This window comes from Ochotona princeps, chromosome 11, assembly GCF_030435755.1.
Source record: "Ochotona princeps isolate mOchPri1 chromosome 11, mOchPri1.hap1, whole genome shotgun sequence".
In the NCBI taxonomy this organism is placed as follows: domain Eukaryota; kingdom Metazoa; phylum Chordata; class Mammalia; order Lagomorpha; family Ochotonidae; genus Ochotona; species Ochotona princeps.
Window position 1 is genome coordinate 13,482,077 of NC_080842.1, and position 23,992 is coordinate 13,506,068.

The 23,992-nt window shown below is 41.9% G+C and overlaps 1 protein-coding gene across 1 annotated transcript in view; it reads left to right on the forward strand.

Annotated features, from left to right (window-relative positions):
• Window positions 1-23,992, forward strand: part of GTF2E2 (general transcription factor IIE subunit 2) — a 69,776-nt gene that overhangs the window by 16,679 nt on the left and 29,105 nt on the right. Inside the window, exons 3-5 of the mRNA XM_004592695.3 lie at window positions 9,503-9,594; window positions 22,987-23,094; window positions 23,627-23,809. Of these exons, the coding sequence (XP_004592752.3) occupies window positions 9,503-9,594; window positions 22,987-23,094; window positions 23,627-23,809 (383 nt within the window). The remainder of the gene's footprint in view (window positions 1-9,502; window positions 9,595-22,986; window positions 23,095-23,626; window positions 23,810-23,992) is intronic.

A 23,992-nucleotide genomic window follows, 5' to 3' on the forward strand; every position in this document is an offset into this window, starting at 1 on the left:
TTAAACTTTTTCAAGTTTTCTTCGCTCTAGAAACATAAATAAATAGACAGGAAGAGGCAGTCAGGAAGGCAGACACGCAGCCCTGTTCAGTTATTGGAGGTTGCTTGTCCCCATCCAGATGAGGCATTCTGATCAACCTCATGTGGCTGTACAGTTGAATCAATTAACTGTTGCTTGTTTCTATACACGTATCTTGGGTCACCCGGAGACTAATAGCAGTGATTATGGTCGTGGGAATGGAGGACAGGGGGGACACAGGAGGGATGTGTGTGGACATGACATACACTGTCACTATTTTGGTTTCTGGAATACTTGAGTTTACTTAGATGTTTAAAACCAAAATAAATATCTATCTAGAAGCCTTTGGCTGTTGAAAGTATTTGTGTTATATATCTAATACGTTCGAGTGTTCTGTATTACTTTTACACCATCAAAGTTAAAACAATGGGGGTGGGTGGGTGCTGTGCGTGGAGCTGGACTGCTCTGTGGAGTGCTTACGTCCCATGTCAGGTGCCAGTTACTCTGCTACTGATCGGCTCTTGGCTAATTTGTCCCAGAAGCAGAGGTGATGGCTCAGCTACTTGAGTTCCTGCCATCCTTGTGGGAGATCCTGATGGAGTCCTGGCTCATGGCTTTGGGCTCTGGACTGGCCCAGCACTTGCTGGCCACTTGAGGTGTGAGGCAAGGCTGAAAATCTCTGTCTTGACCCTTCTGTTAACTCGGCCTTCAAATAAATGCTTAAAAAATTATAACTAGGGGGCCCGGCGGCGTGGCCTAGCGGCTAAAGTCCTTGCCTTGAACACAACAGGATCACATATGGGCGCCGGTTCTAATCCCGGCAGCTCCACTTCCCATCCAGCTCCCTGCTTGTAGCCTGGAAAAGCAGTTGAGGATGGCCCAATGCTTTGGAATCCTGCACCCAAATGTGGGAGACCTAGAGAAGGTTCCTGGCTCCTGGCTTCGGATTGGCACAGCACTGGCCGTTGCACTCACTTGGGAGTGAGTCATCGCACGGAGGATCTTCCTCTGTCTCTCTCCTCCTCTCTGTGTATCTGACTTTGTAATAAAAATAAATCTTTTTAAAAATTATAACTAGGCAGTGACTGTTGGATTATAGAACAAGCATTTTCTTCAGATGGTACTTTAGTAGTTATACTTGGCAGAAGTGACTTTGAATAGCAGTGAAAGATACCTCCAGAAACTTTGCTGGAACACCAGAGCAGTTTAAGAAAGTGCAGGATATTCACAAAGTTTTCCTGGAAAAATGCATGTTGTGGTAAAACTTTATGTGGATTCCAAAACTGCTTTACATCAAAATGAACTCCACTTTCCACAAATTGAATCGATTTTGTATTTGTTGGGTTTATATTGGAAATGAAAAATTTTTATATCAAAGTTAGCTTTTTATTCCACTTTGTTTCACAGTAAATTTTAAAATGTATTTGCTTATTCCACAAATTAAAGTAATCTTATTTATGTCAGGTTTGTGTTGTTACCCCTTGATGTTGTATTGGCTGCTGATGAGCAGCTCAAACATCCATGCTTTCCTTAGCTTCTTGACCTACTTGGAACAAAGTCAACTCTGTAATTTCGAGTCATTTTCCTCCTAAAATTTACTGTGATGTATCTTTCAAAATGAGGTAGAAGGCTAGTCATTTTTTTGTGCTAGGTTAAAGACTAAATCTATGATAGGTTAGTCATAATGTGACAGGAAAAAAGTGTACCACTAGAATCTTTTTGTATTCTGAGACTTTGTTTTTAAAATTAAAGTATAAGTTTATGTCAAAAAGATACTTTTTAGGGCCCCTTGCAGTAGCCTAGTGGCTAAAGTGTTTGCCTTGCACATGACGGGATCTCATGTAGGTGTTGGTTCTAATCCCGGCGGCCCTGCTTCCCATCCAGCTCCCTGCTTGTGGCCTGGGAAAGCAGTTGAGGACGGCCTAAAGCTTTGGGAGCCTGCACCTGCGTGAGAGACCTGCAAGAGGCTCCGGACTTCGGATCAGCACAGCTCTGGCCGATGTAGCTGCTTGGGGAGTGAGTCATCGGACGGAAGATCTTCCTGTCTTTCTCCTCTATGTATATCTGACTTTCCAATAATAATTAAAAAAAAAAAGCAAAGACAAGATAAAGGAACATTAAGGCACACTTTTCTGAATGCTTCCTTCTAAGCTTTCATTGTTCTGTCATTCTTTTAAATAAAAATAAGATACGTATGTTTTTTTTTTTTTAAAGTGAACCATTATTGTGGCTTTGTGGGTTAAACTACTGCTTGTGACACCAGTATCAGAGTTGGAGTCCCATCAGCTCACCACTTCTGATCCAGTTCACTTAGCAGTGCTTGGGAAAGCAGTTGATGATCCAAACATGTCAATATGGGAGACCAGATGGAGTTCCTGGCTCCTGGTTTTCATCTGGCCCAGCCTTGCTGCTTGCGGCCATCTGGGGAGTATACCCGAGGGTGGGAGTATCTTTCTCATTGTCACTCTGTCTCTAAAATAAATATGTATTTTTTTTTTAAGTAAAATTTCAGTGTAGAAAAGGGGCATCTCAAAGTAAATAACATGATTTTTAAGTATATGTTTTAGAATAATTCATGTGTTTGTTTTTTTTTTAATACTTCCTTCATTTTGAAAGGGCTCAGTAGACTATGGGCATGGGATTTAGAACTCTTGTGGAACTTTGGATTTCCAGATCAGAATAAAATTACGTATTTGTTTTGCATTTGTTTTGGATTGAATCCTTTGGTACCTTTAAGTGTATCACTGCGCGATACTGTCAGTCAATAACCAGATGACAGGCAGCTTCTCTGGGTCCCGTGCTGGAGCTCTGGGGTAGAACAGGCCTCGCGTTTGGTGAGACAGCAGCGAACCTCGGTTTGTGCTCACTCACAGTAGTCGCATTGTGAGTAAAATGTAGGCTGATGATAGTGTTGAAACAGGGTGAAGGGAAGGAATTCTTCTTGCAGTTTACCTCAATTTTTATTTGTAAGTTAACTTATTTGTCAACATTATTGCATCTGAGGTGTGTGTGTGTTGTATGTGTGGGGGTAGCGGGGTGGGCTACAGTACTTTGTAGGCAAGCAGGCATGGTTTCTAGGTAATTAAATCCATTGTGCTGAACCAGAGAATTCTAGTATCTTGTTACAACCTCCATGGGCTTTGCAAACGGTTATTTTTCTCATGTTAGCTGAATGCTAAGAAATAAAATTAGGAAGGAAAAAAACCCCAGACTTAAAAGAAACAACAAAAACCCAGACCTTTAAAAACTAGATAAATTTACTGGTAAGATAAATCTGAATTCTTCATATTGGTTTATATGATAAATATACTGGAGTTCTAGCTTTCTCTTAAAATAATGGTATTTTTATGCTTTAACACTGCAAAACTAGAAATTTTGTCAGCAATTGATATTAAATCTTAATAGACAATAGGGGACTACTGTGAAACATGAAGACCATCTAATTCTCTAGAAAGATACAGTACCTCTTCCCTTAACCAGTTCTTCTTAGGACATTTCCTTTCAAAATGTTGTTTAAATAAGATTGATCATGTATTTATCTTGAGGACCAGATAAGAATAAATTCACCATTTTAATATTTTTGAGGTTTATTAAAAAAGGAAGGTAATTTGAAAAGGATTTCCTTTAATAGCCTGGCTTGCTATTGTAATATAAATTTCATTGTGAGGAATTATTTTAATTAAAGCATTAGGACTTGGTTGTAGTAATAATGGCAGTCCACATAATTATATCCTTTATGGTCCTTTTTTTTCCTGCAAAAATAAATCATGATTACAATACTTTTGGCATTTTTCTGCATCTGAACTGCAAGTCCAATAGTTTTGACCTATTTTCTCAAATTTATTAGAATGTGGTAAGCTTTCTTGTACTCCTTTTAACCAGGCAGTATAATTTACACACAGAATCAGAAAGCGTTAGTACAGTATTTTTTTTTAGTCTGGATTTTTTCCTAAGAAAAATCCTTTAATACAGACGAAACTGATTAAATGAAATTCCTCAGAGAAAATGAATTTTGTAACAAGTAAACATCAAATGCTTTTGGTTATTCTTTCTCTGAGTATTGATACATTCATTTCATATAAAACAATGAATTTTCCTCTAAGGCACAGATAATAAGGGTGCTTTTCAGATAGCACAAAGCAGTCTTCATATTTTCATAATAAAATCCCTCCAGACAATAAAATGAACACAGTGCCATTTTTTGGTCTTTAGTAGTAACAAAGGTTTCTGGTTGATTTTCATGGTAAAATATTTTCATACTGCATTATAAGGACATGTACTGTTAAATAAAAAAGATCATTTAAGCCTACCTCTTGCGTGAGAGCCTGCTGTTGAAGCGATGGTATCCTCTGTTTGGAATGCAGTCTAGCGCACAGCCAAGATGGAGCTGAGCTTCTATTGGTTGAACCACAATGCAGCTGACAGTTTCTTTATGCTCATTTGCATTAAGATTAAGTCCTGCCACCCTGAAGAGTAAATCATTCATAAACTTGAATAGAGCCGTCTGTATATTAGCTGTCAAGCCTTTTCCTTAATTTTTTTTGTGCCTAATTTAAATTCTTAAATGGGAATTTCTGAGTTGCTAGCAAATTGATCTGTTTCACTATCCATTTCAGATCTTTGTGTGAGTCTTTCAGTGCTGGGGCTAGAAGGTAATGTCAGGGGAGGTAGTAAACTAGGAAACAAATAGTCTAGGTTTACCAGCTTGGTGTTTCTTCTAGGAAGTGTACATAATGTCTCATTAATGAGGTTTTTTTTTCTTACGTTCCTTATAGAAATCTTGATCCTATTGATTTAGGGAGAAAAGGAGTAATTTATTTTTTTTCAGCTCTGAACGTTGTGAGGGTTGGTTTAAGGTGTATGTACTATCTACATTGAAAAGCAGTCGCATTTATTTTTTAGAAAATATTTATTTGAATGGCATAGTGATTGAGATCTTTTATCCAGTGGTTTGTTCCCCAAATGCCTGCAGCATCCTCCCCTGGACCAGGCCTAAGCTGGGAGCCTAGAACTCCAGCTGCGTGTCCCACATGGGTGTTGGGCTCAGTTTCTTAAGGCACCTCCTCTCTCTCAGGATCTGCATTAGCAAGAAGCTGCTGGAGCCAGGAATTGAATGCAGGCACCCTGTTGTGGGATATTGTAGGTGACTTAATGGCCAGGATAAATCCCCACTCTCATAAACTTACTTTGTAAACTTTTGTGTAGAATAGTGTGCTGTTTTCTAGGGTTAAAAAGGAGTATGTGAAAATATCCTTATTACATTTGTTCTCGCAACACACAATATTTTAATGTTTACTGTACTTGATCAAGATCAATTTTGGTACTGGAGACTCCTTGACAGGCCAGCATGTGTATGGATCATAGTTGATCATTTCTATGGTGTTCCTAACAGGTTGTTATCTTTTCATAGTTTTGCCAGTTAGTTTTTTTATACAAGTAGTGTAGCATGAGCTTACGATTTTTCTAAAATTAGAAAAGAACTTACTTAAAAGATCAGATTGAAAAGATTTTTCATCTGCTGATTCCATCTCCGAATGCAAACAGCAGCCAGGGGAGGAGCAGGCTGAGGTGAGGAGCCGTGAAGTCCGTCCAGGTTTCCCTGTGGGTGGCAGGGACCCAGCGCTTTGTGCCGTCGCCCGATTCCTACAGGGTCTTGGTTGAGAAAGCTGGAATTGGGAGTAGAGTTGAGACTCACACTCAGCTCTGATACAAGATGTAGGTGTGGTGGCTTTTTTTTTTTTTTAAACAATTTGTAGTGCTTAACCACTATGCCAAACATGGGGCCCATCTTCCTTACTTTAATCAGGGAAGCATTAAGTGTGCTTTTGTGAATTTCTGTATTGTGACATGGTTGCCAGTGTCAGATGAAATACAGAAAGGATTTGCAGCTGGATTTGAATTTGTATTGTGCCAGTTACTACCCTTTTCTTGTGGTCAACGAGGATAATAATACCTTTTCAAATAAGATGTTTTGGAGGGATTGAATGTGAATATCATTTTAGTAGTGTTGGACAGATATTCAGTAAATGTTGCTATTCAGTAACATTTAGTAATTGTTAAAATTATTATTACAAGTGTCCTAACTCCTTGGGAACACACACAGAAAGAATTCTCTTTCTTTTTGAAAGTATTTATCTATTTGTAAGTCAGGATTACAGAGGAGGAGAGAGAGAGATCATCCATTTACTGATCCATTTTCCAAATGGCTGCAACAGCGGGAGCCAGGCCTATCAGAAGCCAGGAGCTTGCAGTTCTCCCATGTGGGTCCAGGGGTTCAAGCTCTGCTCTGGGCTATTCTCCACTGCTTTTTCAGGTCATTAGCAGGGAGTTGGGCTGAAATGGAGCAGCTGGGACTTGAACTGGCACAGCAGGCAGAAGCTTAGCTAACCACCCCAGGGTGCTGGCTCTGTAAAGCATTCTTTTTTTTTTTTTTTAAAGATGTATTTTTATTTGAAAGTTAGATTTACAGAGAGAAGGAGCAGAGACAGAGAAAAAGATCCTATATCTGCTAGTTCAATCCCCATGTAGCCACAATGGTCAAAGCCCATCTGAAGCTAGGAGCCTGGAGCCTCTTTTGGGTCTCCCACGTGGGTGCAAGGTTCCAAGGCTTTGGACTGTCCTCTATTGCTTTCCCAGGCCACAAACAGGGAGCTGGATGGGAAGTGCAGTAGCAGGGGGTTAGAACCGGCACCCATATGGGATCCCTGCGTGTGCAAGGTGAGAATTTAGCCATTGAACCATTGTGCTGGGCCCCTTATAAAGCATTCTTAACATTATTTTGAGGAGCATAATAGACTTTAATATAGCAAGTTTTTGTCAGAATTACCACCAAGGAGTTTTTTGAAAAGAAAACTACACAGAGATTTATTTTTGTCTCAAACATGCTCGTAAAGACTTTTCTCTCATCCCAGAGGAATATCATGTTGCCATCTAGGAGCTGTTCTTCTGGATCCCTGACAGCCGGTACATTGGACTTGTGGTTGTTCTAATGCAATCTTTTGTTTAAATTATTACTGGCCTGTGCCAGAATTTGACCTGCCTCCTCGCCTTTAATTTAACCTCTCTGTGGATCAGCCACATGGGAACTTAGCAGTTTCTGTGATCGGATGCCTTGGTAGAAGAATGTATACTTTGGGAATGTTTTTTAAAGTATGATAATTTTTTATTTTTTTTTTGCTATTTTTGCCAGTGTCCCTGAATGTATTTATGATGTAATAATGGCATTAGGAATTCTGCCTGTAAATATGCAACAAAATCGGGCATGTTCTGAAATAAATGATTGTTGCTGTAAATTTTCTCTAACTTTTGGGGAGGATGGAGGTTTTTTTTTTTTTAAGATTTATTTCATTTTAATTGAAAAGGGAGATTTACAGAGAGAAGGAGACAGAGATATTAAGATCTTCCATCTGCTGGTCCACCCCTCAAATGGCCACAAAGCTGATTCAAAGCCAGGAGCCAGGAGCTTGGAGTAGAGCAGCTGGGCCATGAACTGGCCCCCATGTGGGATCCCAGCACTTGAAGGAGGAGAATTAGCCATTGAGCCACTGTGTCAGGCCAGAAGGAGGTTTTCTTAAAGTGAATGAGCAATGCTTTTTTATTTTTTTTTTAAAGATTTATTTATTTTTATTGGTAAGACAGATTTTACAGAGAGGAGAGACAGAGAAAGATCTTCTGTCTACTGGTTCACACCCCAGATGGGTACAGTGCCTGGAGCTGAGCCCATCCAAAGCTAGGAGCCATGAGTTTCTTCTGGGTCTCCCACATAGGCTTAGCGTCTCAGAGCCCCCAGGTCACACTCTGCTGCTTTCCCTGGCTATAAGCAGGGAGCTGGATAAGAGGTAGAGCAGTTGGGACATGAATTGGCACTGGTGCCTATATGGCATCCTGGCGATTTGGAGGTTGAGACTTAGCCAACTGAGTCTGGCTAAGCCAACTGCGTTCTGGCTCTTTTTTTTTTTTTTTTTTTTAAATAATTTGTGTTATTCCTAGTTTATTTTACAAACTTTGCAAGTTTAAAGAAATTACTGAATAATTTTCTGCATGTTCCATTAAACTTGGTATAATAGGGGATGAATTTGAAGTTTTTAATCCCTCAGAAGTGATGTACTGATTTCATTTAAAAACTCTTACTAGAGAAGCCTTGGGGATTAAACTGAGGTTTATATTCATACTTTGTCTGATCATGGGTGTGTGATAGTGTTGAGGAATCCAGTAGAGTTAAAATAGGACTGAGATAACGATACTTATAAGACTTATAGTTTAGCAGTTTTATTTACAATTTTTTAATTTTTTTTTTTTGAAGATTTATTTATTTATTGGAAAGGCGGATATACAGAGAGGAGGAGAGACAGAGAGGAAAATCTTCTGTCTGATGGTTTACTCCCCAAGTGGCTGCAACTGCTAGAGCTGAGCCAATCTGAAGCCAGGAGCCTGAAGCTCTTTTGGGTCTCCCACGCCGGTGCAGGGTCCCAAGGCTTTGGGTCGTCCTTGACTGCTTTCCCAGGCCACAGGCAGAGAGCTGGATGGGAAGTGGAGCTGCCGGGATTAGAACTGGTGCCCATATGGGATCCTGTTGCGTGCAAGGCAAGGACTTTAACCACTATGCTATCACGCTGGGCCCATTTTTTTTTTTTAATTCTTAGTGAAAGTATTGATAATACTAAAAAATGTTGGTACTTTTTGAAAAGATTCATTTGAAAGGATGAGTTAGATGATGGGGTTGGGGATGGGAGGAGAGTTTCTCCATCTGCTGGATTCCTCATAAAATGGCTGCAACAGCTGGAACTGAGATAGGCTGAGGCAAGAGCCTGGAATGCTGTTGGAGTCTCCCTGGTGGTTGGCAGGGACCCAAGCAGTTTGGCCATCTTCTGTTATTTTCCCAGGTGCATCACCAGGGAGCTGGATGAGAAGTAGGTCAGCCGGGATTCAAGCCAGTGTTCATATGTGATGTTGGCGTTGTAGGCTGTGGCTTAACTTGCTGTACTATGACATCTCAAGTTTTTATTTTTCAATGGAATTTAAAAAAATTTATTTTTGATTTGAAAGGCAGATTTACAAGAGAGAGTGAGAGAGACAGACAGAGCTCCCATCCAATGGTTCACTCCCCAAATGGCCACACTTGCCAGAGCTGAGCTGATTTGATCCAGAAGTCTCTTCTGGGTCTCCCATGTGGGCACAGGGTTCCAAGAACTTGAGTCTTGTCCACTGCCCTGCCAGGCCACAGACAGAGACCTGGAGTGGAAGTTTAGCAGCTGGGAAATGAACTGACACCCGTGTGGGATGCCAGTACAGCAAGGCAGGGGATTAGCCTGTTGAGCCACCATGCCAGCCCTGCTTGTTCACTGGAATTTCAAAGAATAGAATTTATTAGATGAAAAAGTCAAACAAGAAACACTTTACCAGAGTTAAAGTAATCTTAGCTGCTTAAAAGTCCTGATTATGTGTATTAAATTCTTAAAGTTGTTTTTTTGAACTTTATTCCCAGATCATAGCAATGGATCATTTAACTTCAAAGCTCTGTCTGGAAGCTCTGGATATAAGTTTGGTGTTCTTGCTAAGATTGTTAATTACATGAAGGTAAGTACTTTGCTTAAATAACAGTAATTCCCTCTCTCTTTTTTTTTTTTTTGGCTGAAAAAGAGAATCCCATTTTGTATACATACATCAAAATTTATTGAACTGAAAATTGTATGTGCAGTTCATAAGTTGATTTTGTCAGTAACACTAAAGGAAATGTAGCTTTTCAAGTGTTTTGTGTTATTTTTGTGTTCTTGCAAGTCATGTAGGTGTAGATGCACAAGTTACGCTAATCATTTCACTTAACAGAAGTGTGTCAGACAGATACCTTACCTTTTTTATTTTTGAAGTTTTATTTATTTGAAATTAGTGATGGGCAGGGGGTGAAGGAGAGAGAGAGAGCCGGGCTGAAGCCAGCTGCTTGGTACTCCATCCATGTTTCCTGCATGGTTGGCAGCAGCCCAACTACTTGTGCCATCTTGTGCTGCTGTGCCAGGGGCTTGGGAAGTGGAGCAATTGGGACTTGAATTGGCAAGGCCATTGGCATCTTTTTTTTTTCTTTAAAGATTTAGTTATTTTTTATTAGAAAGGCAGATATACAGAGGAGAAGAGACAGGAAGATCTTCCATCCGTTGAGTCACTCCCCAAGTGACTGCAACGGCCGGTGCTGTGCCGATCCAAAGCCAGGAGCAAGGAGCCTCTTCTGGGTCTCCCACACTGGTGCGGGGTTCCAAGGCTTTGAGCCATCCTCGACTGCTTTCCCAGGCCACAAGCAGGGAGCTGGGTGGGAAGCAGAGCCACTGGGATTAGAACCGGCGCCCATATGGGGATCATGGCACATTCAAAGTGAGGACTTTGGCTATTTAGCTACCGCGCTGGGCCTGGTCGTTGGCAACTTAATTGGCCGTGCCACAGGGCTGGCCCTGATATCTTACCTTAATTCATCCATGTGATAACAAATGATTTTTCAGAATATTGTTACATTAGTGTAAGAAGTGGAAAGTGCGTAGTTTAGGCAGATACTTGTGATATCTTCTCTGTGACCTGAAGGAGAAAATGAGATAATTTCTGATGGTCTTAGAAAAACATTGATTTAGAGAAAAATAGTATCCAGGACGTGATGAAAGAGTGTTTTTTGAACACTTCATTCTTTTTTGAGATTTGTTTATTATGTAGGAGCTACAGAGAAGATACGTAGAGAAATTTTCTGTCTGTCGGCTCACTCCCCAAATGGCTGCAATGACTAGGGCTGGCCCAGGCTGGAGCCAGGAGCTTGGTTTGTGTCTCCCACCCTGAATGCAAGGACCCAAGTTTTGGCCATTCTTTGCAGCTTTCCTAGGTGCGTTCTTAGCAAGCTGGATTGGAAATGTAGCAGCCAGGACTCAAACCAGCACTTACTGCATGCAACCCTGCTACACCACAGTGCTGTCCCCTGAACACTCTGTTTTGATGATTCAAGATTTTTTTAAACTTTGAGTTTTATTTTATGTCTGAATTTTATTTATGAATAAGATGGATAAATGAATTAAATCTTCCTCTTTTGGGCTGGCATTGTGGTTCAGTCAGTTAAGCTGTTACCTGCAGTGCTGGCATCTCATGGTGGTACACTGACTCCAATGAGTCAGAGCTACTCGGCCTGAGTCACATCCTTGCTAATACACCTGGGAAAGTGGGTGAGATGGACCAAGTACTTGGGACCCTGCACAGCACCTGGCAGACTGGACGGAACACAGCTGTTTCGGGGGTGAACCAGTGGAGGCAAGAGTTCCTCTGTGTGTGTCTTCTTTTCTCTGTCATTCTGTCTTCCAGCTAAATAAAGTAAATCTGAAAAATTAGAGACTAAAGTAATTTGTCCTTTCATCAGTCACATTTATTTGCTAGTTGTATCTTGTTTGAAATATAAAGCAGACTTCAGGCTACAATAAGACTTGTTCTGTAATTTAAGAGATTTTGTGCCTGGTAATACCTGAATTTGGAGGTTTGTATGTGATTTCTGTTGTAAATATTAGTTGATAATTTTACTTGATGAGTTAAAAAATGTAAGATGGTTTAATATTTGAAAATAAATTTGAAAGTAATAGTAAGAGGAAATAAAAATACCACAATAGATAAAAAGTTTATGGTAAAATTTTATATCCACTTGTGATAAAACTTGTAAATTAATGGTACAAAGTTCCCTAGTCCATTTTACTCTCAAATGAAAGAGTCTATTTTTAGCTTTTTATATCATACCATAGAGGAACTCTTATTTATTTATTTATTTTTAAGGATTTAGGAAACCTGGGGCCTGATATGATAGCCTATTTGTTAAATCCTCACCTTAAATCTGCCTGGATCTCATATGGGTGCTAATTTATATCCCGGCTAATCAACCTCCCACCCAGCTCCCTGCTTGTGGCCTGGGAAAGCAGTCGAGGATGGCTCAAAGCCTTGGGACCCTGCACCCGCGTGGGAGACCCAGAAGAGCTCCTGGCTCCTGGCTATGGATCAGCTCAGCTCTGGCCGTTGTGGTCATTTAGGCAGTGAACCAGAGGACAGAAGATCTCTATCTCTTCTCTGTATATCTGCCCTTCCAATAAAAATAAATAAATAAATCTTAAAAAATATTTTAGGAAACCCTTATAATAAAGTTGTTAAAATTCCAGCTCGTGTGTGTGAAACACAATTAGTGATTTATGGGTGTAAGTCAGTAATCGTTAGCAATGTTCTTTACAGTAGAAAAGGATGTATTGCAATTTTGTTTCTTGGTCTCTTTTTTTTTTCCTTTTGATTGTTCCTTTTCCCAGAATGGTTATCAATTTTAGCATAAAGTCAGTAATATAGATTGAGTAAACTTCAGGTTTCATTTTTATTTTTTGTAAAGATTTATTTAATTTATTTGAAAAGCAAGAGTGACAGGGAGAAACAGTCCTAAATTACTGTGACAGCTAGGGCTGGGCCGGGCTGAGGCCAGGAACCCAGAATTTGAGGTCCTTCAGGAGGGTTGCAGGAGCCAACCACATGCCTGGACCATCATTGCCGGATCCAAAAGAAGAGCAGTTGGAACTTGACCTTTTACTTTGATATGTGATTCTGGCCCCATCTTTTTTTTTTTTGAATCTTCCAAAGATTTACTTGTTTTTGAAAAGTAGAGTGACAGAGGAGACACAGAAAGATCTTCCAGCTGCTGGATCACTCCCTAAATGGCTGCAGTGGCCAGGGCTGGCCAGATGGAAGCCAAAAGTCAGGAACTCCATCTGGGTGTCTCATGCGGTTAACGAAGACTCAGGTGCTTGGGTCATCTTCTGCCGCTTTTGCAGGCACATTAGGAAGGAACTGGATCAGAAGCAGAGCCTCTGGGACTTGAACCGGGTGCTCCTGTGAGCTGCTTGCATCACAGGTGGCAGCAGCTTAACCTAGCATACGGCAGTGCTGGCTCCTAGGAATTTTTGTTTTGTTTTGTTTTGTTTTCTTTCCGTTTAAATTTTCTTTTTGATTTCCTTACCAGAGTAGGCACTCTATTTGTAGTTGTACCCAGATGAGCATTAGATTGTAGGAGTTTTTTTGTATAACCCAGGTTCACATTTGATTTGAAAGAAAGGAAAAATACTGTTAAATTTTAATACAGGTGGTGACAGTATTCCAGACTTGATGATATCCTTTACTCTTTTTTTTTTTTTTTTTTTTTTAAAGATTTATTCATTTTATTACAGCCAGATATACACAGAGGAGGAGAGACAGAGAGGAAGATCTTCCGTCCGATGATTCACTCCCCAAGTGAGCCGCAACGGGCCGATGCGCGCCGATCCGATGCCGGGAACCTGGAACCTCTTCCGGGTCTCCCATGCAGGTGCAGTGTCCCAAAGCATTGGGCCGTCCTCAACTGCTTTCCCAGGCCACAAGCAGGGAGCTGGATGGGAAGTGGAGCTGCCGGGATTAGAACCGGCGCCCATATGGGATCCCGGGGCTTTCAAGGTGAGGACTTTAGCCGCTAGGCCACGCCGCCGGGCCCGATATCCTTTACTCTTTTTAAGTATAACATTCCTGATCTTTTAAAGATTTATTTATTTTTATTGGAAAGTCATATTTATAGAGGAGACACAGAAAGAAAGATCTTCCATCTACTGGTTCACTCCCCAAGTGGCTGCAATCGCTGGAGCTGAGCTGATCCAAAGCTAGGAGTCTGGAGCTTCCGGGTCTCCCACGCGGGTGCAGGGTCCCAAGGCTTCAGGCTGTCCTTGACTGCTTTCGCAGGCCACAGGCAGGGAGCTGGATGGGAAGCAGAGCACATGGGGTATGAACCAGCACCCATGTAGGATCCAGGTGCGTGCAAGGCAAGGACTTCAGCTGCTAGGTTACTGCACCGGCTCTGATATCCTTCACTCTTCAGTCCAAACAGCATTAAAGAAGTTCCTTCCCTGTATGCTTTTTTCAGAAAGTTTTCCTTTGAAATCCAAAATTCTTGTCCCTTGAGAGCAAGCTATTTCTTCTGACCTCATTTAACTGGTCCGTAATATTTAAAAGAAAAGGCTCACTCCTGCAGTCACCCTTGGTTTTAAAGTACTGACTGAAGTATTGCCTGCTGTTTTCTTGAAAATACTCCTGTAATTCACCTTACAGCTTACTTGTTCTGCGAAGAACACTTTCTTCACTAAGCCGCTGGATTTCTGTATACCACAAGAGATTTGTGTGCTCCATTGCACTGGTGTTTGTTTAGTAAAGCGAGTCGTTTTTGTAGTACCATTGAAGACAATTTTCAATTCATTTTCAAGGGTTTTTGGTGCTATAGTCTCTGAAGAAGACCGTTTTGTGACAACATTGAATCACGAATGGCAGAGGGTGCTACAGGGTATAACAGTGATCTAGGCAGAGTGCTTACTTTAAAAAAAAAAAAGATTTATTTATTTTTATTGGAAAGTCAGATATACAGAGAGGAAGGTCTTTCGTCTGAAGAAGACAGGTCTGATGGTTCACTCTCCAAGCAGCCGCAACGGCCAGAGCTGAGCCATTCTGAAGCCAGGAGCCTCTTCCAGATCTCCCACTCGGATGCAGGGTCCCAAGGCTTTGGGCCGTCCTCAACTGCTTTCCCAGGCCACAAGCAGGGAGCAGGATGGGAAGCAGGGCTTCCGGGATTAGAACCAGCAACCATATGGGATCCCAGCATGTTCAAGGCGAGGACTTTAACTACTATGCCACGGTGCTGGGCCCAGTACTTGCCTTTCTAACAAAGCCACTCCTGGGATAACTGATCAGCCACTAATCAATTCATGAATGGATTAATTCAGTCACCTCCTAATGGTCCCACTTCTTAATACCTCACACTGGGAATTAAACTTCAACAAAAGTTTCCAGAGCAGATGCCAATAGGCTCTAAGAAACTTGTTTTCAGATGGGAAGATACCATGCTAAGTATGCCCTGCCCTTTGCTTGTTTGTGTTAATTCTTTGTGCAGAGAAGGTTTTCTGTGATTGACTATCATTTAGAACTTGACAGGATTATGACATTCATGTGTTGGTTTGTCAGCCTGCATGGACAAAGTGTTGTCTGTGTTTTTTTTTTTTTTTTAAGATTTGTTTTTTATTGGAAAGATAGTTTTATGGAGAAGAGAGACAGAAAGATTTTAGATCTGCTGGTTTGCTCCCTGAGTGACCGCTGTAGTTGGACCTGAGCTGATCTGAAACTGGGAGCCAGGATCCCAGGTCTCCCACGTAGGTGCAGAGTCCGAAGGCTTTGGGCCGTCCTTGGCTTTCCCAGGCCACAAGCAGGGAGCTAGAAAAGAGGTGGATCAGCCAGGACAGGGATCGGTGCCCATGTGGGATCTAGGCGCCTTCAAGGTGAAGATTTAACCACTAAGCTATTGTGCTGGGCTCTTTTTCTTAGTTTATTACACGTCATTAGTCTCATGACGTGGAATGTGTTTGCTGTTTGGGAGTAGAGTCTTTATATGCTGGTGGTGGTAAATTCTCAGTAGCTGAATGATCTCTGCTCCTTCTCCCTTTGCTAGGCAGTAAATTCTACTAATAATGTGCTTCCCAGGGTGGATATTTGGCCTGGTGGTTAAGATGCCTTATTGAGTGGTTAATCCCATGCTAGTGTTCCTGGCCTGAAGCCCAGTTCTGGTTTCTGACTCATGCATACCCTGGTGATGGCTTGAGTGGTTGGATTCTTGCCATCTGTTGGAAGGCCTCGATTGAGTTCCTGCCTCTAGTCTTCATCCCTTAGGCTGAGTGGAAGCTTACTCTTTGCTACTCCTTCCCTCACCACTGTTCTCCCTCCTTCTGGGTCTCTTAAGTAAATAAATAAAATCTAAAACTTCATTCAACAAGCAGACAAAACAAGAGCACATGTTTGACTCAGTGGTTAAGATGCTGCTTGGTACGCCTGCATCTCATGTTCAGAGTGGCTGGACTCTTGGCTCTGCTTCCAATTCTAGCTTCCTGCTAATGCGCACACTGGGAGGCAGCAGGGGAACGGCCCGAGCACTTGGGTTCCAACCCCTCTTTGGAAGAGCTGGCCCGAGTTGCAGGCTCATGGCTTCAAACTAGGCCAGTCCAGTCTGCTGTTGCAGGCATTTGGGAAATGAAATGGTGGGGAAGATGTGTTTCTCTGCCTTTTGAATAAAGTAAAAATACTTTATTCAAAAAAAAAAAAGTTAAACAACAATACTAATGCTGTAATTTGAGATTCTGTTAAATGCCTTGATATATTTATTGGCTGATTTTTTTTTTTTTTTCAGTTTCTGGAGCTGTTGTAAGTTGTTTGCAATAGGTGATACACAGTTGATTTAGAGGATTCAGCCCATTTAAAACGCATAATAGTTTTTTAGGTTTGGGGCTGGTGTTTGAAGCATGATGAGTTTAGCTGCCTAACCCACCACCTACAGTGCCCACATCCCGTATGGGTGTCTGAGTCCTGGCTGCTCCAACTCAAATAGAGCTCCCTGCTAATGTTTTGGGGAGACCGTGGAGAATGGCCCAAGTTCTTGGGCCTTTGCATCCATGTGGGCTATCTAGAGGAAGCTCAGGACTCCTGTCTTTGGCCTCAGCCTCACTGTTGTGGCCTTTTGGGGAATGAATCAGTTGATGGAGGATTTCTCCCTCTGTCACTCCTTTTCTTTAGAGATTTGGGCGTTCAAATAAAATCTTTAAAAATTTTCCTTCATAGTGGTAGCTATTGTTTTATATTCTCCCACATATTGTGCCCCCACCCCCCCCCTTTTTTTTTTTAAGATCTACGTATTTTTAGAGACACTGAAGAGGCTGGAGGTGAGGGATGGAAAAAGCAGATATGTTTGATCTGTTGATTCACTCCCTAGTGGCAAAGAACCAGAAACTCCTTCCTGGTCTCCCAGATAGGAAGCAGGGGTGCAATACTTGGGTCAGTTTTCACTGTCTTCCCAGATGGGTTAGTAGCTTGAAAGCAGAATAGCTGGTTCTTGGGTGGGCACTCCATTATGGGATGCCAATGTCACAAGCAGTGGCTTACTGTACCTACTCTGTTAAAACACAATCCCAGGGCCTGGTGCAATAGCCTAGCGGCTAAAGTCCTTGCCTTGAACATGCAAGGATCCCGTATGGGTGCCAGTTCTAACCCCTACTGCTCCACTTCCCGGTGGCCCCATTTCCCATCCAGCTCCCTGCTTGTGGCCTGGGAAAGCAGTTGGGGACAGCCCAAAGCCTTGGGACCCTGCACTCACGTGGGAGACCTGCAAGAGGCTTCGGGGTCCTGACTTTGGATCAGCTCAATTCTGGCCACTGAGGTCACTTGTGGAGTGAATCATCAGATGGAACATCTTTCTTTCTATCTGTCCTCCTCTCTGTATATCTGACTTTGCAATAAAAATAAATAAAGATTGGGCCCGGCGTTGTGGCCTAGTGGTTAAAGTCCTCGCCTTGAATGCACCAGGGCCCCATATGGGCACTGTTTCTAATCCTGGCGGCCTCGCTTCCCATCCAGCTCCCTGCCTGTGACCTGGGAAAGCCGTTGAGGACGGCCCAAAGCCTTGGGACCCTGCGCCCGCATGGCTCAGCTTCAGCCATTGCAGTCACTTGGGGAGTGAACCACCAGATGGAAGATCTTCCTCTTTGTCTCTCCTCTCTGTATATGTGCCTTTCCAATAAAAATAAATAAATCTTTAAAAAATAAATCTTTAAAAAATATCAGTCCCAGTTTGTATTTCTTGCTACGCTGATGTAGTAAAATGGCTTACAAGATTGTAGTTCCCTATTACTAGCTCATCAGTCCAGATTTGGAGTCTTCTTCCATCACAAATCTCATCTTTGAAAGTCACGTTGGATGTTGTTGAAACAGATGCTTGGGAGAAGTGTTTGGTGCAGGGACATCCACATGCCGTATCAGAGTGCCTGGGTTGAAGTCCAGCTCTGTTGTCTATTCCAGCTTCCTGCTGATGTGTGTCCCAACAGGCAGTGGTGATGGTTCAAGTTGTTGGTGCCTGCCACCTATGTACAAATCCCTGAGTGAATTGGGAGCTCCTGGCTTCAGTCTCGTTTGACCCCAGCTGCTGTGGGTATTTGGAGGAATGGGAGATGTGTGTCTCTCTTCCTTTCAAGTGCGTTTTAAGAAATGCTCATGAATTGTTAAGCCAAGATAGTAACAGAGAGAAAGTTACCAAGAAATGAAGTTTGCTTGTGTTAATACGTGATTCATGCTTTGTCACATCCACAGCAGCAGCGCAGATGATGCCTGGTGTGTGAAGATGATGTGGATCATTGCACGTGTTCTCAGATTTCCAGTTAGACCAGTAGAGCTTGTTTGTCACTGGAGTCAGCACTGTGTAAAGGGAGGTTGGGGTGCAATTTAGAAGAGTTTATGACGTTAATATCCTTCCATGCTCCCATTTGGGAGGTGCATTGTTTACCAGTTATGAAAGGCCTCCCCTATGTTGTATCAAAAAAATGACAGTGGCCTTGGCAATGTGAACATGCAGCTATTTGTGCGTTGCCACTGCTACTGAAAGACTTCTAATGAAATTGTTATTGCCTGTTAACTGTAAGATTTGTATTGTGTGGTATGTGAAAGTAAAAAGGATCTGTTTCTTGAAATCATGATTTCCTGTTTAAGCCTAGGACTTTTTGGAATGTTATTTGAGATGTCATGAAGAGTTTATAATGAAAACATGATACTTCCAGTAAAGAAGCAAGTGCTTTTTTTTTTCCTAAGATTTATTTTTATTGGGAAGGCGGATATACAGAGAGGAGGAGAGACAGAGAGGAAGATCGTTCTTCCGATGATTTACTCCCCAAGTGGCCGCAACGGCTGGAGCTGAGCCAATCCAAAGCCAGGAGCAAGGAGCTGTTCCGGGTCTCCCACGTGGGTGCAGGGTCCCAAGGCTTTGAGCCGTCCTCAACTGCTTTCCCAGGCCACAAGCAGGGAGCTGGATGGGAAGTGGGGCCACCGGGATTAGAACCGGCGCCCATATGGGATCCCAGCACGTGAGAGGCAGGCAAGGACTTTAACCACTAGGCCACGGTGCTAAGCCCAGCAGTTGCTTTTACATTAGGTTGGAGAAAGACCCGGAAGTCTAAGTGTCACAGCTTCTGTACTCTGAGTCCTATCTAGTGCAGTAAGATAAGAAAAAATAAGTGGAAAGGAAGAAGTAAAAGTATAAATGATTGAATTAAGGGCATAGAGCAGCCACAAGACTGTAGCTGTTGGAATTAGTTAAGTGTGAAGGGTCTTCAGAAAGCTCATGTAAAACCCAGGTTATGGAAAACCCATAGATTTCAAAGTTTGTTCATCTCCAGATAAACTTAATCTCTTCATTTTTTCCTTTTTTTTTTTTTTTTTTTTTGCTTTTGTGTTTCTTAATCTCTCTTTTTAAAAGATTTTATTTTTATTGGAAAGTCAGGTATACAGAGAAGAGGAGAGGGAGAGGAAGATCTTCCATCCATTGATCGACTCCCCAAGTGATCGCAATGGCCGGAACTGTGCCAATCTGGAGCTAGGAGCCTGGAGCCTCCTCTGGTTCTCCCATGCAGATGCAGGGTCCCAAGGCTTTGGGCTGTCCTAGATTGCCTTCCCAGGCCATGAGCAGGGAGCTGGATGGGAAGTGGGACTTCCGGGATTAGAACCGGTGCCCATATGAGATCCTGAACTTGCAAGGCGAGGACTTGAGCCACTAGGCTATCATGCCTGGCCCTTAAACTTAATCTCTTATTGCTATTTTGTATGAACTGTTTGAAGTATATTTGTATCTTTTACAAGGTCACCAAATGCAAAGTTATTTTAGGAAAATCAATTTCTACAAATTCCAACAAAATGGAACAAGAATACAAAATGCAGTAATATCCAGGAAAAATTTAACAATGATGTCTAATAGGTCTTCACTGTAAACTAAATAATGTTTAATGAATGAGTGTTGTGTAATCTCTTTAGGTGCTTTTCTGTTTTTCATATTTGTTCTTTAATAACGAGGAAGAAGTAATTGTTTAATTTCTCTTGCTCTTCGGGCATTTTATTGTAGCCTTTTCCTTGACAGTTGGCTGTGCATCTGTCCCTCTTTTGTAGGTTGGTGGAAGAGATTAGGGTTTTCATAGATTATTGCTTCTGTCTTTGAGCTTGTGATTCTAAAAATCTCTTTTATTTTGACTACATAAGAATAATAATGAAGATAGGATTAGTGCTTTTTTTTCCCCTTGAGCTGTATGTATTCTTACATTTTCAAATTAAGTTGGTCATTTGTTGTATATTTGATTAAAGGGGGATATCTTCATCTTCTTGATTGATAATTTAAATGGCTACAAAGACTGTGCTGGGTCAGGCTGAAGCCAGGAGGCAGGATCTTCTTGCTTGTATTCCCATATGGGTAGCAGGAGCCCAAGCACTTGGTGATTTAATGGGGAGCTGCATTGTAAGTGAAACAGCTGGGGCACAAACCAGAACTGAGAAGGAAGCTGACAATGGAGGTGGCTGTTTTGCCTGATACATCAGGCTGTTAGAGCAAGGGATAGGGAGAGAAGTCTTGAATCTTCTGGTTCACTCTAAATGGCCACAACAACTGGGGATGAGTCAGGCTGAAGCCAGCAATCAGGAACTTCATCCAAGTCTCCCACATGAGTGGCAGGAGACTAAGCACTTGGGCCATCATCTGCTGCTTTCCCAGGTGCATGAGGAACTGGATTGGAAATAGAGTGGCTAGACCTTGAGCTGATGCCCATGTGAGATGCTGGTGTTTAACCTGTTATGCCACAATGTAGACCCCCCCCCCCCCCCCCCAGATTTTTAGTGTGAAGGAAGCAGGAAAATTGTAAGTTATCTAGCAGATTTGAAACATCTGTCTTTTTGTGGAAAGAAAGTTACGGAGCCAGAAATGTTACATAGAGGGTGAAGCTGCTGCCTGCATGCTGTTGGAGTTGTAGCTGCTTCACTTGTGAATGCAACTCCCTGCTAGTGTGCTTGGGAGAGTAGCAGAGGATGGCTCTACGTCCTTGTGCCCCTGCACACGTGTGGGAGACCTGGAAGAGGCTCTTTGCTTTAGACCAGCACAGCTCTGAAGGATATGGCCATTATGGCCGATTAGGGAGTGAACCAGGAGGTGGAGAATCAGTCTCTCTAAGTCTGCTTTTTAAGTAAATAAATAAATCTGCAAAAAAAAATTTCCTAAGTCAGCTTAAGTAATCATTCTTTAGCTGTAGTGAAAGTACAAAATTACATTTTAAAGACCTTAGCTTTTTTTTTTAATGCAACACGATTTGTGAGATAGTGAATTAATCACGGCTTACTGCAGAATGCTGGAAGTGAAAAGTGGGTAAAGATTGGGTTGACAGTCCAATGTCCTTTGTCGTGTGGGTTTCCCAGTTTGCCCTCAAGCATCAAATGGGGTTACATGACATGAAGCTGAAGAATGTACTGATATCAGCCCATCTTAGTGAAGTGTAATATTTGATGGGATTTTAGCTTAAAAATTTGTTAACGCTTCTAAAGAGTCACCCAGATTGATTTTTGTATCCTTGGAGTGTCCAGACCACTTCAGAGACCAATATGCTGTATTACAGCTGTTCCTTAGCCTTTTGCCTCTGTGTTGTAACCTTTTTAAAATTGTTACATTTTATTTTAATATTTATTGCAAAAGTGAGGAGTTGCAGACTCACACAGGCATCTGATTAGGTTGGAGAGGGTAGGGTTTTGGGGGAAAATTGATGAGATTAATGTTTCAGTTCTCCTTCACATCTGTGAGGGGAGGGGCGGTGGGGAGGAAGGGGGAGAGAAAGTATGCTGCTCCTTGCCGTCAGAGATAGTGTAGTCCTTCCCAAAGATCCAGTCCCATATGGTCTGCCCTTTCATTTATTCTGATTGAATTTGCCCTCCTGACACTACTATAGCATTACTTTCATAGATGAATGAAAAAGTAGCAGTAGTTTGCATTTCATCTTGGTATGGGGCAGGGGGAAGGAATAGGCCCCTGGCTGCTGATTGCTTAGGGCCAGTTATCAGAGACAAGGTGATGCAGGAAAATCGAATTTATTCAGGTCTTTTCATGGAAAAGCAGACACTCCTGATTACTAGGAGGATTTTTTTAGAGGAGGAAAGTAGAGTGGGAAGGTTAGGAGAAGTAGCTATATAACTTATTATCAAGCTTTAAAGTGGTGGGTTGGGGATGACCTGGGTGGAAGGCTTGGCTGTTTACAGTGGTGGCAGTGAACTCCTCCTCAGGTGGTGATCCACCCTTGCCTTTGGCCATGATGGGCCCAAATTCCTCCTTACCTGAGGTCTGTAGTTTGAGTAGTTTCCTTACACTTAGTCCCTGGAACTATGAGGCAAGCACTATTTGTTGAATCATGTGTGGATCTGATAAGACAGTCACCAGTTGTTTGTTTAAATAGGATTTATGTATACTTCTCTTTGGGTCATTTCTCTCTTAGGGTATTCAGAGTTCTTGAAACAATAGGATTAACTATTTGCAAATATGGATTATTTATATTTTTAAAGATTTATTTACTTTTATTGGCAAGACAGATATACAGAGAGGAGGAGAGACAGAGGAAGATCTTCCGTCCGATGATTCACTCCCCAAGTGACTGCAACGGCCAGAGCTGAGCTGATCTGAAGCCAGGAGCCAGGAGCTCTTCCGGGTCTCCCACGCGGGTGCAGGATCCCAAGGCTTTGGGCCGTCCTTAATTGCCTTCCCAGGCCACAAGCAGGGAGCTGGATGGGAAGCAGGGCCCCCGGGATCAGAACTGGTTACCATATGGGATCCCAGTGTGTGCAAGGCGAGGACCCTAACCACTAGGCCACCGCGTCGGACCCTATGAATTATATTTTTACCCTTGTTTATAATTCAATCTTTATGGAACCAGTTCTGAAATTTATTTAATTGCATTATAGTTCTTCAATACTATAGTTTTACTGCCTTTTAAAGTTCACATTTACACTCCTGAAATACTTGTTTATTGGCATTTTTTGTTCTGTGCATTCATGCATTTAAAGCTCCTCCAATGATTTCTTCCTCAATAGACACGACATCAGCGAGGAGACACACATCCTCTAACGTTAGAAGAAATTTTGGATGAAACCCAGCATTTAGATATTGGACTGAAGCAGAAACAATGGTTAATGACCGAGGTGAGGAAAAGCTAAAAATGTTATAAAAATAATTGGTTGATTTTACAAAAGATGTTTTTTAATATTGAAATTTATTGTGCCTTTTTTTCTTAGAAGAGTTGATATAATGCTTCAGTTTATATTTTAAAGTTTTTTAAATTAATTTGAGAGAGACGGAAGAGTCAGAGAAACTATCAAGTTCAGTCTACAAAAGGCTGTGTTGACCCAGAACTGAAGTCGGGAATAACTGAAGGGCAAGAACCCAGTTGCTTGAGCCATTACCTCTGCATCCCAGATGGAAGATTTCTCTGTCTGTGTAACTCTGGCTTTCAAATAAAACAAAAACGTTGTTGAATACTGTGTGTGATGATTATTATTTTTTTAATGTGAGCATTGTGCTGATGGTGGTGTTCAGGACTTTACATCCTCTGGTGGGTCTTCACAAGATAGTTTTAATTGGCCTCTGCATTGGGTAGTGTTATAGTTAAAATATTGAGAATTTGATAAGCAGTTTTGTTTTTATTAATATATCCAAATTGTATCATGGTTACAGGCATTAGTCAACAATCCCAAAATCGAAGTAGTAGATGGGAAATATGCCTTCAAGCCAAAGTATGACATAAAAGATAAGAAGGCCCTCCTGAGGCTCCTAGATCAGCATGACCAGCGAGGATTAGGAGGAATTCTCTTAGAAGACATAGAAGAAGCACTGCCAAATTCCCAGAAAGCTGTCAAGGTAATCTGTTTTCTTTCTCTTAATAAGCAGTTTGAATTAGTGTCTTGGTTTTGGGGCCAATGTTATGATATAGAAGGTTGTACCACCTGTGATGCAAGCATCTCATATAGGCATTTGTTCACGTACTTGCTGCTCTACTTCCTACCAAGCTCTTTGCTAGTAGCTTGGGAAAAAAACCAGCAG